The sequence below is a fragment of the Coccinella septempunctata genome, chromosome X (genome assembly GCF_907165205.1).
Source record: "Coccinella septempunctata chromosome X, icCocSept1.1, whole genome shotgun sequence".
NCBI lineage: Eukaryota > Metazoa > Arthropoda > Insecta > Coleoptera > Coccinellidae > Coccinella > Coccinella septempunctata.
In genome coordinates, this window is record NC_058198.1 from 20,937,382 (window position 1) to 20,953,843 (window position 16,462).

Sequence of the window (16,462 nt, forward strand, 5' to 3'; positions counted from 1 at the left end):
GTCGTTTGCCGACACCTCGCACTAACTTGTTGATTCGTGCACCAATTTATCGTGCGTGTAAAAGTGCAAATGACCTGAGCTTGAATATGTTTCCTTGATTGTTATGGTGTTATGATTATTTTTCTTGTTTTTTTTTTGTTCATTCTTTGGTTGGTACATTGTGGGGAATTTTTTGTATATGTATATTATTTTCAGGTTGCGAATTTTCTCATTTTGTTAAATATGTTTTTTATTTTACCCTGTAATTGGGAGTACTCCTGTTGGGTAATAAAGTTATATGACTTTAGCCTTGCGGCTTTCACACTCCTCCCCAGAGGAAAATTCACTTATCCCAGATATCTCAGATATCAAAAGGATTGGAGCCCTTTCCAGGTTTTCGGGCTCGTGGTGGTGGTCGGGTCCGGGTCGCTCCTCGGCTTCCTGCTTTAGGTTGGATTCTTGCTCCACCCGCACTTTCTGTCGGCGCAGATGGTGTTCCTGTGCATTCCCCATGTACTTGCGTACAGTTCTCGCCGTTCCGAGCAGTACCGCCTTCTGCATGACTCTATAGATATTTTCGTCCAACTGAAGTTTCCTCAAATTCTCCAGTAGTTTCTTCGGTATCAGGCCTGTAGATGAAATGACAAAAGGGATGGTCTTGATATCTTTCAGCTTCCACTGTCTTCTGGTTTGTTCCTCGAGAGATCTGTATTTTGAAATTTTTTCAGTGTGCCTATCTAGAAGATTGTTATTATTTGGAATCGCCACATCGATGAATAGTGCTCTGTCCTCATCCTTATTGAGCAATATGAGGTCTGGTCTATTGTGGGTTATTTTCCGGTCTGTGAGAACAGTGGGATTCCAGTAGAGCTTGTGATGTTCGTTTTCCAGCACAGCATCTGGATGGTAATTGTAATAAGGAACCTTTTTCGAAGTTAGAAGTTGGTGTTTTAGTGCCAGTTCTTGGTGAAGAATTTTGGCAACAGCATCATGTCTATTTTTGTACTCCGTGCCCGCGGACTTCTAACATCCCCCGGTGATGTGCTGGATAGTTTCATGTGTCGCACAGCCATAACGACAGCTATCGTCCGCCACTGAGGCATCCTTGGCGATGTATTTCATGTAATTTCTTGTTGGAATCACCTGATCCTGGATGGCGAGCATGAAGCCCTCTGTCTCAGGAAACAATCTTCCGGAAGTCAACCAGTAGTTCGACGCCAATATGTCGACGTGATCATGGTTGACCTCATTCTGGTGCCTCCCATGCAAAGGTTTGCCAATCAGTTTCTGCATTTTACTTTCTGCAGAGTGTTCGACGGTTTCCAAGTGATCCTGGTGTAGCTTTAACGGTGTAGAAGTATCAGCAACACAAACTACTCGATGGAGTTCTGACGAAGCTGCCTTGCTCAAGAAATATTTTCCAAGTCCTTCAATTTCCTGGGACATACGGTTGGACAAATCAACAATTCCTCCACCCATGGTGGCGCATGTAATTTGTGTAATTTTGGACCATCTTTGTTCGTTCGGCGAATTTTTGCCCCTATGGTTTTAGCCGTCGCTAGCGCTGCACAGTAAAAACTAGATGAAGATATTCCAATGAACTTCCATTCTGTAGGTACTCAGGTAAAACGTCCTTATTCAAGATGTCGATTATAAGTGACAGTTTCTTGGATGTATTGAGTCGGGGAGGTGCTATTCGATGAAGAGGATCTGTTCCTTCCAGTTCGGAAAAGTATCTCCTCATCTCAGAGTCAACTTGTCGGTGGAGCTCATCCCTATCGTCCTGGTGTTCAGGCTCACTTGGGTTGCAAGATGGACTTTCAGTATCAATGTCTTCTGGGTGTTGTTGCCCAGGCATGTGAATTTCATCAGAGGTGTTGGTGGTATTCTCTATTGCTAGCGAACGCTGATGTTCTCGTTTAATTGCGTCGATTCGGGCCGTTGGTATTAGTTCATTTCTCAGAATTACGCGGTAGTGGTCTGCCACTCGTTGTTCAGTGACATTGAGATTTGGGTAGGCGTTGCAGAATTCCTCATGGAGCCTTTTTCTATAGTTGTTCGTGTTCTGCCCTAGTCCTGTGATGGAGTTATATATGCGCACAATAGTTTCATTCATGGACGTTGTCCACTTCATGCGCTTTCTAACTAACCCCGCTTGGGCGAGCACTGGCTGAATATCCTGCGCAGCACCTTCAGCGGTTCGGGTCGGCAATTGAATTGGACTCGTTGGTTGCTGTTGTTGCTTTGGAGCTGTAGCTTCTTTTGCAGCAGGAGCCCGCTTCCTCAACATCCTGCCACCGACGTCCCGCATGCTGTCATGTCCAGCGCCGGCTCCAGACATGCCCTGACGATCCCCAGGCATTATTATTATTATTATTATTATTATTAACATACTCAGATTTGAGTAATAAAAAAAAGGCAATATAGAATGGGAAAAATACAAGGTACTAAGAAACAAGGCAACATCTGAACTGAGAACCCGGGAAGCAAATTATTATCATGACATCATTCGGAGAAGTACAGGTCAAAATATTTGGAAGAAATTGAAACCTTCAACACAAAAGAGAGAAAATCGATTTAATGATAGTGTACTTTTTGACGGTGTTATGTTGACTCAGGCCTCCAAGATAGCGGATAGATTTAATAGTTATTATATTAAGAGTATAGAAGATATTGTGGCAGTGATTCCGAGAGATGCTTCGTTTGGACCATGTATGAATAAAACAGATTCAAGTTTCTCAAAATTTGCAAAGATAGGAATGAAACAATTGAAACAGTTCGTACAGATGCTAAGAAAGACCTCCGGACCTGACGGGATCTCAACGGGAATCTTCAGGGATGCAAGTGGTGGGAAATCGGTTACTCGACGTGGTGAACACATCTTTGGAGTACGGTGAATGTGGAAGATATCTACTGTCTCACCGATTGAGAAGGTAGCTAACACGAAGAATTGTGAGGAATTTAGAGGTGTACACACTCTTCCGAAATGTGAAAAAGTTTTGGAACTAGCAGTCAAAGATCAACTGCTAAAATACCTATATGAGAACAATATTCTTGTAGATGATCAATCGGGTTTTCGTGAAAATCATTCGTGTGAAAGCTCATTGTTGAATATCTGTCATGAATGGCTGAAGGAATTTGATAGAAATAAGATCGTTCTTGCTGTTTTCTTGGATTTCAAAAGAGCATTCGAAAAGATAGATAGAAAGTTGTTGATACAAAAGCTAAAATCAATTGGAATATCGGGAGTAGCTTTAAAGTGGTTTGAATCCTATTTGACGGGTAGGAGGCAAAAAGTCAGGTTCAATGGAGTCGAGTCGAATACCTCGGAGAGTAAATATGTAGTGCCCCAGGGAACAGACTGATGTTGGAGGCCCTCAATTTGATGAGTGTTAGATAGAGGATCCTCTTCAGAACCTTGGATTTGATTCATAAGGTGAAACTCAACATGCAACCAAATTATTTATCAAAGAAATTAACATATGTTTCACATATTCATCATCACCATACAAGGTCCAGAGACAATTTTTTTGTGGATACTTACCGTACTACTTCGATGACAGGATCCACTCTGGTGAGGGGCCTAGTCTGTTTCAATGAGCTACCTCATGCGATAGAGATTCAATTAATTATAGGTCTTTCAGGAAGTTACTGATTGCACACATACGGAAGCATTTCTGATTTGAATTAATTTTATTTTTTTTTTCTGTTGTAACTAGTGTTTTTCACTAAATAAAGAGTTATTATTATTATCAATTTCTACGTTGGGATGAAAAAAAAATATATGACATGAAAAAGTTTGTTTCTGTGTTTAGGAGACTGATTCAACGATGTCATTTACACTAACTTCAAGCAATATGTGGATCCTATGGATTGTCTTGATTTCAAACTAGAAAGTCAAAATATGCTTCATAGGCTTCAGAGGGACGTGAGATGTCTTTAATTCGTATTTCACGTCACGAATTATAATAAATTGACTACATAGAAAACAAAATGCATCAGCATCGTATTTACACTTTCTTGACGACATTTGAAGATTGTCTGGGCTTGTAAACAACACCTGATCGTTGTTTATGACTAGTGTTAAATCTGGCAACGCCTCCCCTATTGACAACTTTGCGCACCTCAGAGTTGGTGGGGTTCTGTCAGTACCGAAAAATCGAGAAAGTTTAGAAACGAGTGGGGATGAAGGGATAAAATGAGCGGATTCGGACAGAAAGGGTCTCTTCCACGTTACGACGAAAACGAGTGAGTACCTTTTTGAAATAGATTTAACTGTATATTTCTTGTGTGTGAATAAAAATCTAGACTGTAGTGAAAGTGCTCATCTCTCTTTTATCAACCCACAAAATTACCTGTCCGAGATCGAATATTCCTATAAATTCCTATTTCGAAATTCAACATCTGGCGACCGTGACAGGACTTAGTGTAGGAATTCGGAGGTAATTTTTGTTCGAAAATGGATCAGAGGAAGAGGACGATCAGTCGCATCTCCTTCACGAAGGCACTCAGATCCCTGAACGCCTTGATGGATCAAGAAAAATCAAGTACGGTGGAGATTAAATCGGCCTTTGAAGGACTAGAGAGAAGACACCAGGAGCTTGAAGAAATTTCCAAGAAGATCCTAGAAGAAATGTTCATCGCTGAAGATATTGAGGATGAAGATTTAGAAAAGACTTCCGAGGAAAACTTAAGGTACGAGAGCCAATTCTTGACAGCGAGATGCATGTTCGAAGAAAGGATGGCTTCGATTCAAGAGAAGGCTCAAAGTGTCAGCAGCAGTGGAAATTCTACGTCCAGAGCGAGGTGCAATCTTCCAAAAGTGGAACTGGCCAAATTCAGCGGAGATATTCGTGAGTGGCTGAAATTTTGGAGTCTTTTCAGCAAGATTCACGAGGACACTGGACTACGCGATGAGGACAAGTTCCAGTATCTGATGCAGTCAATGGTACCAGGATCCAGAGCAGCAGATCTAGTGAATAGTTACCCTCCGGTCGGGGAAAACTATCAAAAGGCCATCGAAGGTCTGACAAAACGTTTCGGGCGCGAGGATTTGCAAATTGAGGTGTATGTGAGAGAGCTATTGCAATTGGTTCTGGAAAATGCCGTAGCGAAGAAAAAAGTGATCCTCGCTTCGCTTTATGACAGAATCGAGTCATATATTCGGGCGTTAGAAACTCTAGGCGTTACGACAGATAAGTGTGCGGCTATGCTTTATCCGTTGGTTGAATCCTCGTTACCAGAAGACTTATTACGAGTGTGGCAGCGGTCTAACAGTGCAGCTGAAAATGGTAACGTTGGAAAGGCGTCGAATGTGTCAAAAACGCGACTCGATGGACTTATAAGATTCTTGGAATCCGAGGTTCAAAACGAACTGAGAATCTCTATGGCCGTAAAGGGATTCGACATAGGCGGTAAACCGGAACGGGAGCGAAAAGCAGAAAAGAACTTGCCGAGTGCGCGGAATCTGCTTGCTTCGGTAGTGAAAGAGGACAAGTGTGTTTTTTGTGAAAAAACGAACCACATGAGTGAACAGTGCTTCAAAGCGGAAAAAATGCCGCTATCGGAAAAACAAGAAGCGGCAAAAATTAAGCGCGTTTGTTTCGGTTGCTTGAAAAGCGGACATTTAAAGAAGCATTGTAGATCGAAATTGAAATGTTCAAAATGCGGCAAGAGACACGTGGACATAATGTGCCCGGGACGAAGAAGTCGTCCGAGTTCGCGGTCCGATTCAGAAAGCTCGGTAAGTGCAGTCAACATTCCGAAAGAATGCGCTTTAGCTTCATCGGCCGAAATTCCCGCGACTTTCATGCAGACTCTAAGGGTGCGAGTGCGAAATGAAGTGAAGGATGTTGTCGTTCGTGCGTTGATCGACACCGGGTCGCAAAACTCGTATGTGTTGAGTAAACTTGCTGAAAAATTGGATTATAAACCGCATGGACAGCAAGATATGGTGCATTTACTTTTCGGCGGAAGTAAATCGGATGTCGCGACGCACCAGAAGTTCCAAGTGCGTGTCGGGAATCTCGATGGAACATACTGGTGCAATTTTGAAGCGCTCGGCGATAAAGTGATTTGCTCGAATGTACCATGTGTAAAAAGAGGTGCGTGGTTGGAAGAGCTGAAAAAACGGGACGTTATAATGAGCGATGTCGATAGTGAAGAAGAGTGCGTATCCATCCTCATTGGCGCCGATATAGCGGGAAAGTTGCTGACAGGGCGATTACACCAAACAGAAAGTGGATTAACAGCGGTAGAAACACATCTGGGATGGACATTGATGGGTAAAATGCCGCCAAAGGAGAACAACGCTGAAAATAAAGAAAACTTGGCCGTTTTGTCTATCTCCATGTTGACAAAAGATGTGGATATAAAAGATTTATGGTCATTAGATGTTATAGGAATAGACGATCCTATAGATCATAAATCACGTAAGGATCATAACATTCAAGTTGAGCAGAACTTCAAGGAATCTATTGCGAAAAACCCCGAAGGTCGTTATGAGGTAAAACTACCATGGCTGGATTATCACCCCGAGCTCAAGGACAACAAGAGCATGGCCATGCAACGATTGGAAAAAATGGTCAAGAAACTACGAGAGATGCAGAAATTCCAGGAATATGATGGGATATTCCGAGAATGGCTCCACGAGGGGATAATAGAGCAGGTACCAGCACAAGAAATGGACAACTGGGGTGTTTATTTGCCACATCGCCCGGTTTTCAAAGAAGAAGCTACAACAAAGACGAGGCCAATATTCGATGCGTCAGCAGGCAGCCCATCCCTAAATAGCTGTCTGGAAAGAGGACCGAATCTTATCGAAGAAGTCGTGGACATTTTATTGAGGTTTAGAGAAGGTAAAATTGGTGTGATTTCTGATATCAAAAAAGCGTTTCTTCAAATAAGTATTGATCCCGAAGATAGGGATTTTTTGAGATTTCTTTGGTATGACGCGCAGGGCAATCTGATAATGTTCAGACACTGTAGGGTAGTTTTTGGTGTTTGTAGCAGTCCATTTATGTTAGGGGCGACCATCAGTCTACATTTAGAAAATTATTTAAAATCAATTGAAAGTGAACGCGGTATATTTGTCTCTGAATACTTTTACATCTCGAAGCTCAAACGTAGTTTTTATGTGGATAATTGTGTAGCGAGTGTGGATAACTTCGAACAATTAGCTGACTTCAAATGTAAAGCAAAATCTGTGATGGAGACAGGTCTTTTCGATTTACGTGGATGGGAATATACTCATGACAATTTGAATAATGTTTGCGGAGTACTTGGCTTGAAATGGGATAAAGAGAACGACACGCTAGCGCTAAATATTTCGAATATTGAGAAAGTCGCGGTTGACAAGATAACTAAAAGGGTAATTTTATCGGTAGCACATCGCATTTTTGATCCGCTAGGCTTTGTATGCCCAATATCACTCGGTCCCAAAATTTTGTTACAGGAAGCGTGGGCAGCTAAAATTGGTTGGGATGAAGAAGTGAACGAAAGTATTAAGAAACGTTTTTTGGTTTGGATCAAAGAATTAACAAAATTGTCGGAAGTAAAGATACCGCGTTGCATGTTAGGCGTCAAGCAATCGGAAACGGACGTAGAAGTAAGTTTACATACCTTTGTCGATGCCAGCAAATTAGCATATGCTGTGGTAATTTTTTTAAGAATTCAAAAGGGTTGGGACGTGCAGCTTCGTTTTGTACAAGCAAAGACTAAAGTTACGCCTGCCAAAAAAGGTGACACGGGTAATTCTATAAGTATACCACGATTGGAATTATTAGCAGCAACGATCGGTGCAAGACTAACTAGGCATATTTTGAACGCCATGGATTTTAAAATAGATAAAGTATTTTACTGGTCAGACTCGTCAACGGTTATCACGTGGATCAATAGGGAAGATAATTGGAGCGTTTTTGTCGCGAATCGGATCAAAGAAATAAGAAATATTTCGGAAGTTAAGCAATGGCGGCATATTCCGGGCAATATGAATCCTGCTGACTTGCCATCACGAGGATGTACGGTTGATCAGTTATTAGAATCTCGGTGGTGGGAGGGTCCGGATTGGCTCAAAAAGCATGAAGAAAGTTGGCCTAATTTTCCCGATCAAAATATAGACGAAACAGAAGTACTGTCGGAATTGAAGAGATCAAAAATTCCAAATTCCGCCTTAATCGCATTAGCAAGCAGTGATAGGGAAAATATTAATGTAAAAAATGTCAAGGAAGACAAACAAATTAGAACTAGAAGCGGGCGTATTTCCAAAGAACCCAGACGCCTTGATTTGTGAATATATTTTAGGTTTTTTTTTTGTTTTGTTATTGTTTATATTTCTTTTTGTATTTTCTAATGTTATTTTTGTATTCTAATGTGATTTTTCGAAAGTGTTTGTACTCGTTTTCACTCAGATTGTTCGTGCTTATGTATTGTTTGTGTTGTTTTTCTTAATGTTAACACCCAATGTCAATGTCCGAATCTTGCAAAGTTGTGAAGTCCTCACTCTTTTCTCGTGTGGGAGGATGTTAAATCTGGCAACGCCTCCCCTATTGACAACTTTGCGCACCTCAGAGTTGGTGGGGTTCTGTCAGTACCGAAAAGTCGAGAAAGTTTAGAAACGAGTGGGGATGAAGGGATAAAATGAGCGGATTCGGACAGAAAGGGTCTCTTCCACATTACGACGAAAACGAGTGAGTACCTTTTTGAAATAGATTTAACTGTATATTTCTTGTGTGTGAATAAAAATCTAGACTGTAGTGAAAGTGCTCATCTCTCTTTTATCAACCCACAAAATTACCTGTCCGAGATCGAATATTCCTATAAATTCCTATTTCGAAATTCAACAACTAGAGTGCCCTCTAGCGGCATCTTGTAAACGTAAACACCACACTCTCATCGCGCAGTCATTTTGAATTATTAAAAATTATTAAAAAAAATTAAGAGTTAGTATTAATACAATAACTATCATAAAAGCAAACTTTATACCAAAAAAAAACTATTTTCTTTTCGTTTTTGTGCATAATTAACCGGAAATCTAGTATAAACGTTAGGACAAAGAACGAAAATTTTTTTGTAGAGTCGTGTAATCTGTGTAAAAAAATAAATAAGGCTTTTTATGCTATATCCCGTATGAGAATGCTACTGAGTTCTGTTATGAGTGTGTATTACGCGCTTGTGTACTGTCATTTATCTTATAATATTACTAGCTGACCCGGCAAACGTTGTTTTGCCATATAAATAATTTCCTAATGATTAAATAACTAAAATGGCTATTAAAAAATAAGGGTTGATCGTAGAAGGGTGAAAATTGAGGATTGTATGTATTTTTGTATGTTGTATCATAAAAAAATATAAATTAAAAATTTTGTCTAAAAAACACAAAAAAAATTTGGGGGTGGACTACCCCTAACATTTAGAGGGATGAAAAATAGATGTTGGCCGATTCTCATAATTACCGGATAAGCACAAAAAATTTCATCAAAATCGGTCAAGCCGTTTCGGAGGAGTATGGCAACGAAAACTGTGACACTAAAATGGCTATTAAAAAATAAGGGTTGATCGTAGAAGGGTGAAAATTGATGATTGTATGTATTTTTGTATGTTGTATCATAAAAAAATAGAAATTAAAAATTTTGTCCAAAAAATGAAATAAAAAATTTAGGGGTGGACTACCCCTAACATTTAGGGGGATGAAAAATAGATGTTGGCCGATTCTCATAGATACCAGATAAGCACAAAAAATTTCATCAAAATCGGTCAAGCCGTTTCGGAGGAGTATGGTAACGAAAACTATGATACGAGAATTTTATATATTAGATTCTGTTTGGTAATGCGGCGAGTAGCAGTAGATTGTTTATTGCTCAGAAAAGAATTTTGCGCCTCATATTCGGGATCCCGCGAAGATAATCGTGTAGACCCTATTTCATTCGGTTCTGACCCTTCCATGCATCTATATTTATAATGTATTGTCATATATCAGATCGAATTTAAGTTCACTAAGGAAAAATTCCTATTTCCACAACTATCCAACTAGGCACTCGGATATGCTTAGTATCCCGGTTCACAAGACAAGGAAATTCGAAACGTCCGCCCTATATGAAACATTTTTCTTCAGACCGGTAACAGCTGATGAAGTCTGTGCAGTCATTGGATTTTTCAAAAATAAAAAGTGTACTGGTTTGGATGGGATCTCTTTGAAGGTGTTGAAGGTGATATCTCCCTCTATTTCTGAACCTCTTGCACATCTGATAAATTTGTCGATCACCACTGGTAACTTTCCATCAGCTCTAAAAACTGCTATAGTCTTGCCAATACATAAAAAGAATGACCCTACTGAAATAACTAATTATAGGCCCATTTCCACTTTGGGTGTGTTCTCCAAAGTGTTTGAGAGGATTGTCTGTGATAGGATGCTGGGATTTCTGGATAAATATAGTATCATTGCGGACTCGCAGCATGGTTTCAGGAGAGGCAGATCAACCCAGTCGGCTGCCTGCTCTTTGACGGAGTGTGTATACAAGTCTCTTGATGCTGGGAAACATGTTGCTGGACTATTTTTCGATCTCTCCCGAGCCTTCGATTTTTTGAATTACAGGTTTGTGTGCGAGAAACTACAGAGATTGGGATTTCGTGGTGTCTTTTCTGAGTGGCTGAACAGTTTTTTGGCGGGCAGAACAATTAGAGCCAAGGTTGATGTTCATTTCTCAGGGGTATTCGGTCTAAATCATGGTGTACCACAAGGCTCTGTGTTATTGTGACCGTTATTGTTTCTCTTATTTGTTAATGATTTACCAGAATATGTAAGGGCCAATATACTAATCATGTTCGCTGATGATGTGTCCTTGATTTTGACTGCTGACACTCTTGAAGGTATCATCGAGTACCTTCAGAATTCATTGGAGAAGTTCGTAGACTGGTGAGGCCAGAATGGTCTTATTGTTAATGTCAGTAAAACTGAATGTATTTATTTTGGTGCTAATATTACCTCGATCAGAGATATTGAGTTGCATTCCCCCAGCGTGATGATCCAGTCCAAGAGTTGTATTCGTTTTCTTGGAATACAAATTGATCAGTTCCTTCGCTGGGATGAGCATGTTGATATTCTGTGTAAAAGAATAAATAAGTCCTTTTATGCCATATCCCGATTAAAAACTCAATGCCTCTGAGTTCTGTTATGAGCGTGTATTATGCGCTTGTGTACTATCATCTCTCATACAACATTATTCTTTTTGGTAATTCATCGAGTAGCAATAGATAGTTTGTCGCCGAGAAGCGAATTTTGCGCCATACATTCGGGATCCCTCCAGGGGAATCATGCACAACCCACTACATTGCAAACCAGGTCCTGACTTTTCCATGCATATACATTTATGGTGTGCTGGTTTACATCAGATCGAATTTAAATTCACTGAAGAAGAACTCATTTTTCCACAACTATCCAACTAGGCACTCGGATCAGCTGAGTATACCAACCCACAGGACAGCAAAATTTGAATCCTCTGCCTTATATCAAGGAATATTACTTTATAACCATCTTCCATCTGTCTCAAAAAAAAACATCAATCAAGTTTCTTTCAAAAATAAAATTAAAAAACTTCTTTTAAGGAAAGCTTATTACAGTGTTGTGGAATACTTGAGTGATAAAACTATTGAATTAATCTATGGGGGGAACGAAGCTCCTTTGGGAACAAACTAAAAATGCATACTTTGATTTAACTGTTCAATGTCTACATAATCTAGATTTTTCCCTATAATTTTGTGTGTTATCAGTTCTTTCGTATATTTTTGTTCATTTATCGGGTCGTTATGTTTTATAAATTTTATTTGTTTGTATACACAAGTATACTTATGCTTATTTACCTATGAGTATTATTTGTAGGATTAACTGATGTTATATGTAGAAGTGTTGACCTATCCCATACATCAATGTTATGTCTAAAGGGATCAATAAATTATTTTATTTTATTTTAATTTTATTTTATACCAAGGAATATTGCTCTACAATCATCTTCCATCTGTCTATAAGAACATGAATGATGTTTCTTTTAAAAACAAAATAAAAAAAATTCTATTGCAAAAAGCTTATTACAGTGTTGAGGAATACCTGAGTGATCTGGCCACTAAGCCAGTTTAATTATCCTTTATACTGATATATTTTCAATTGTTTGTTTGTTATACATATACAGGGTCTTTCACGAGGAACCTCACCCATATTTATACGAGAAACTACTGAACGTATTTTTATGAAATTCAGCACTTATAAGTATTTCACGACGCTGATGAAATCTAAAATATTTTCAAGGCATGAGCACCTCCGGTTTTCCCGGAAATGACGTCAACCTCCGTTTTTCAAATTAGAACACCATTTTTTTATTGCAGAAATAGATTCCTTAGAAAAGTTCAAGTTATTTTGATGTAACATTTTTCAGTTTTGGTTGGAAAATTCTCTCTGAGCGGGAAAATTCGAGAAAAAAATCGAAAATAGAGCTCCGCTGAAACAAGAATAACTTCGAGGTTTTTGGATGGAAAATTTTCATTTTTGGGATTTTTCAAGATGTAAGATTGATGTATCCACTTTAAGAATCGAAATCGCGATTCATGATACAGGGGGTGAAAAAATCGCTTTCAAAGTTAGGGATGACAAAATCGTGAAAAATCAATTTTTTCAAATTAGAACCCCATTTTTTATGGCAGATATTGAATCTACGTTAAAAAATAATGTGAGTGTATGCATCACACCCTTGCCCTGAAATGGATATTTTCTGAGTTATTCACAAAAAACTGTTTTTCGTCTTGAATTTTCAGCTATTTCTTTTCCCTTCACGCCAAAAAGATGAAATTTTCAGGAACTGGTACTTAAACCATGTTTTAGATTTTACTACCCTAATATGCAAAAGAAAAAAGTTACAGGTTGTTCCTAAATAGATGACGAATTTTGATTCGAATTTGTATCGGAAACCTCTTTATTTCAACTAATCGGCCATCGGTTTTCTCTCCAGTGATAAATAAATAATTCCTTATGAACCATATGCAAAAACTGACCATGTTTTACATTCTTTTTTTTTAATGATAGATATCATTAATTACATCTGCCAAATTCCTCTTTATTCAGTAGCATTTTGTGTTTACTATTAATTTGGTCATAATTCGTATTAAGCTTTTGGCGTGAAGGGAAAAGAAATAGCTGAAAATTCAAGACGAAAAACAGTTTTCTTGTGAATAACTCAGAAAATATCCATTTTAGGGCAAGGGTGTGATGCATACACTCACATTATTTTTTAACGTATATTCAATATCTGCCATAAAAAAATGGGGTTCTAATTTGAAAAAATTGATTTTTCACGATTTTGTCCTCCCTAACTTTGAAAGCGATTTTTTCACCCCCTGTATCATGAATCGCGATTTCGATTTTTAAAGTGGATACATCAATCTTACATCTTGAAAAATCCCAAAAATGAAAATTTTCCATCCAAAAACCTCGAAGTTATTCTTGTTTCAGCGGAGCTCTATTTTCGATTTTTTTTTCGAATTTTCCCGCTCAGAGAGGATTTTTCAACCAAAACTGAAAAATGTTACATCAAAATAACTTGAAATTTTCTAAGGAATCTATTTCTGCAATAAAAAAATGGTGTTCTAATTTGAAAAACGGATGTTGACGTCATTTCCGGAAAAACCGGAGGTGCTCATGCCTTGAAAATATTTTAGATTTCATCAGCGTCGTGAAATACTTATAAGTGCTGAATTTCATGAAAATACGTTCAGTAGTTTCCCGTATAAATATGGGTGAGGTTTCTCGTGAAAGACCCTGTATATCTTGTTTATTTATATACACGAATATTTGTAGCAATTGTAACTGACTTGTCCTATACATAATTGTATGTCTGAAAGTCTGAAGGGATTAATAAATTATTATTATTATTATTATATAGAAACGCCACTTAAATGCAATTTTCTTGTCTCTGTGAAAGTGTGTCACAATTATAATCCGCTGATGTCACATTTACACCTTTTGTAGTGCAATTGTGACAGCACAAACTTTTTCGTGCAAAAGTCATAAGCGAGTTCAGAATTTTAAAACTGGCAACTTTGACTTCTCTAACTGTTAGAACATATTCTAGTGTTAGAACATCCTCTAGTGATGCTGAAAATCAACAAGTAACTCTCTGAATGGCATAGTTTTCAACAATAATGAACTTCAATTTAGAAAAGAAAGAAATCGATCAATCCACTAATTATAATTAGTGGCTTAATGATATCCTTCAACCATGTATTGTTTTATGATGATGTTTCAATACTGAATACTGCATAATTATATCTGACATTGTAATTAGAAAGAACTAGACTCCATGCATTTTTCGAAAAAGGTATGAAACACCAAAAATGTTCATGTCAAATTTTCGGAAACCCACCCTGCAACACATTTTACACCTACATATAATAGGACTTGTAATGCAATAATGTATTGAATATAAAGTTCGAAAGTCGAGAAATTGTTACGCATTTACACTAATGGAATACTTTATCTTTTGCAGTTGCACTAAAAGTTGTCATTGATATTCTGACCTTGCTCATCAAAACAATCGAAATAAAATTGTCAATAGGAACTCGTACAGCTAACATGAAACTAGTATATTTGGGTAACATCTTATTGAATCTTTCCTCCCCAGGAATAATAAATATTCCAGATAATATTCAAAAACATATGTGCAAAAATAAAATAATTACATTTTCAATGCTATCCAATGTTTTTATCAACTTCAAATGTCCGCAGACCTTTTATACGGAACTGAACGGAGATTTGCTATATCCTGAATCTAATTATGGGTTTGTTGTCAACAACTCCAATGAACTCGAGATGATCTTGTTGAATACCACTAAAAATCTGTATTTCAACTATGGAGCTTCCTGTGTTTTAATCATCAAAAATCATGATGATCTACCCAACATTTTTCAGATAATGTGGAAATATTATTTAAGTACTAATTTTATTGGAGTATCAGAAAAAAATATGATGAAATATTATGTATGGAATCCATTGGCTCAAGTGAATATTTGTGGCAAGAAACATCACTCAGTAATTATAAATATTGGCATGATTATTGACAATTACATCGAGAAACATTATGGAAGCTGTATACTTCGAGTTAAATATAGTTTCTTGGCTCCAGGAGCCCCTCAAGCTGGTATTTTGAGACAATTGGAGATTAATTTCAGAAAGTTTCTCCTTTCTAGAAATATATCCCTATATGTTTTGCCAGGTACTGAAAAGTCTACCCTAATGAATGAGCAACTACGCTGGGATTATGATTACCTCATCAATACTATGGATAGAGATGGGTTTGACTTGGTTCTAGGATTCTTCTATTTACTGAATACAAATCATCTTTCTCATAATATCCAGCACACAGCGGTTTATCTACACACTACGGGCTTTTGGATTTTCCCAAAAAGAAAAATATCGTTCTGGAGAATCATTACATCTTCTTTTTCGCCAAATATTTGGCTGTGTTTGGCAATCTTCGTTACATTATATACGACAATATCGTATTATGTATTACCTAACAAAAATTTTGTCGAGATCATTTTGGATATTTACGGAGCATTTCTTGGAGCGTCATCTTCAATTGGCTTAGAAAACAAGTTCAGAGCAATCCTCTTATTAGAGATCATCTTCTGTTTTTACATGAACGCTTTCTTTCAAGCGAAATTGAATAGTCTACTCTCAGTACCTATTCACGAGAATATACAAAATATGAACGATTTGCTCGCTTCAAACATGAAAATAAAGTTGATTTCATCTATTATAAGGGAAATGCCACAGGCAATTGCGGAACGGGCTGAACCATTTCCTACATTTTCTCAGGATTTCGTAATGAATGATCTTGAAAAAAAAATGGACTTTGCTACCGCAGTCATCGACTTATATATAAAAAAATTTAATATCCCTGGTTTGAAGTCTTTCAGAATGCAGTCGCTTCTGATTTGTACATATATCAGAAGAGGCCATTATCTTCTTGATCTTTTCAACCAGTGTGTACGATATAGTCAACAGTTCGGATTCATAAGTAAGCATATTGATAATAATGTCAGAAGAGAAATTTCAGAAGATATCCCAAAACTCTCTTTATCCAAATTGGACAGAGTTTTCATGATTAGTTTCATAGGATGGTTAGCCAGTTTTCTGGTTTTTCTATGTGAACAATTAGTTACATCTTTGATATATAATAGAAAAATTCCTAACCTTTAAATTGAAAGGAATCGAGTACAAATCCGAGTTCGACTCGATTGATAATTTACGAATCATTATACTGTATATGGTTTTTCAGTGCAACATGCTTAACCCTCAAAATCTACAACCGACATCATAAATGCACAAAGTTTAATTCCCAAAATCATTAGGGACAAATATGTTTTTTTTTTTATTTAGTCTACGTTTCGGTCCTGCCCAACTAACATTTTTCAGTTCTTTAAGGATTTAATTGATATA

General features: G+C 37.7%; 1 protein-coding gene across 1 annotated transcript; it reads left to right on the forward strand.

The window, feature by feature from the left end:
* The first annotated feature begins 4,438 nt into the window (after nucleotides 1-4,438).
* Nucleotides 4,439-8,269, forward strand: LOC123322350. The gene is made up of 3 exons (XM_044910294.1): nucleotides 4,439-7,348; nucleotides 7,433-7,585; nucleotides 7,658-8,269. The coding sequence occupies exons 1-3, from the start codon at nucleotides 4,439-4,441 to the stop codon at nucleotides 8,267-8,269; spliced, it is 3,675 nt and encodes a 1,224-aa protein (XP_044766229.1).
* The last annotated feature ends 8,193 nt before the right edge of the window (nucleotides 8,270-16,462 follow it).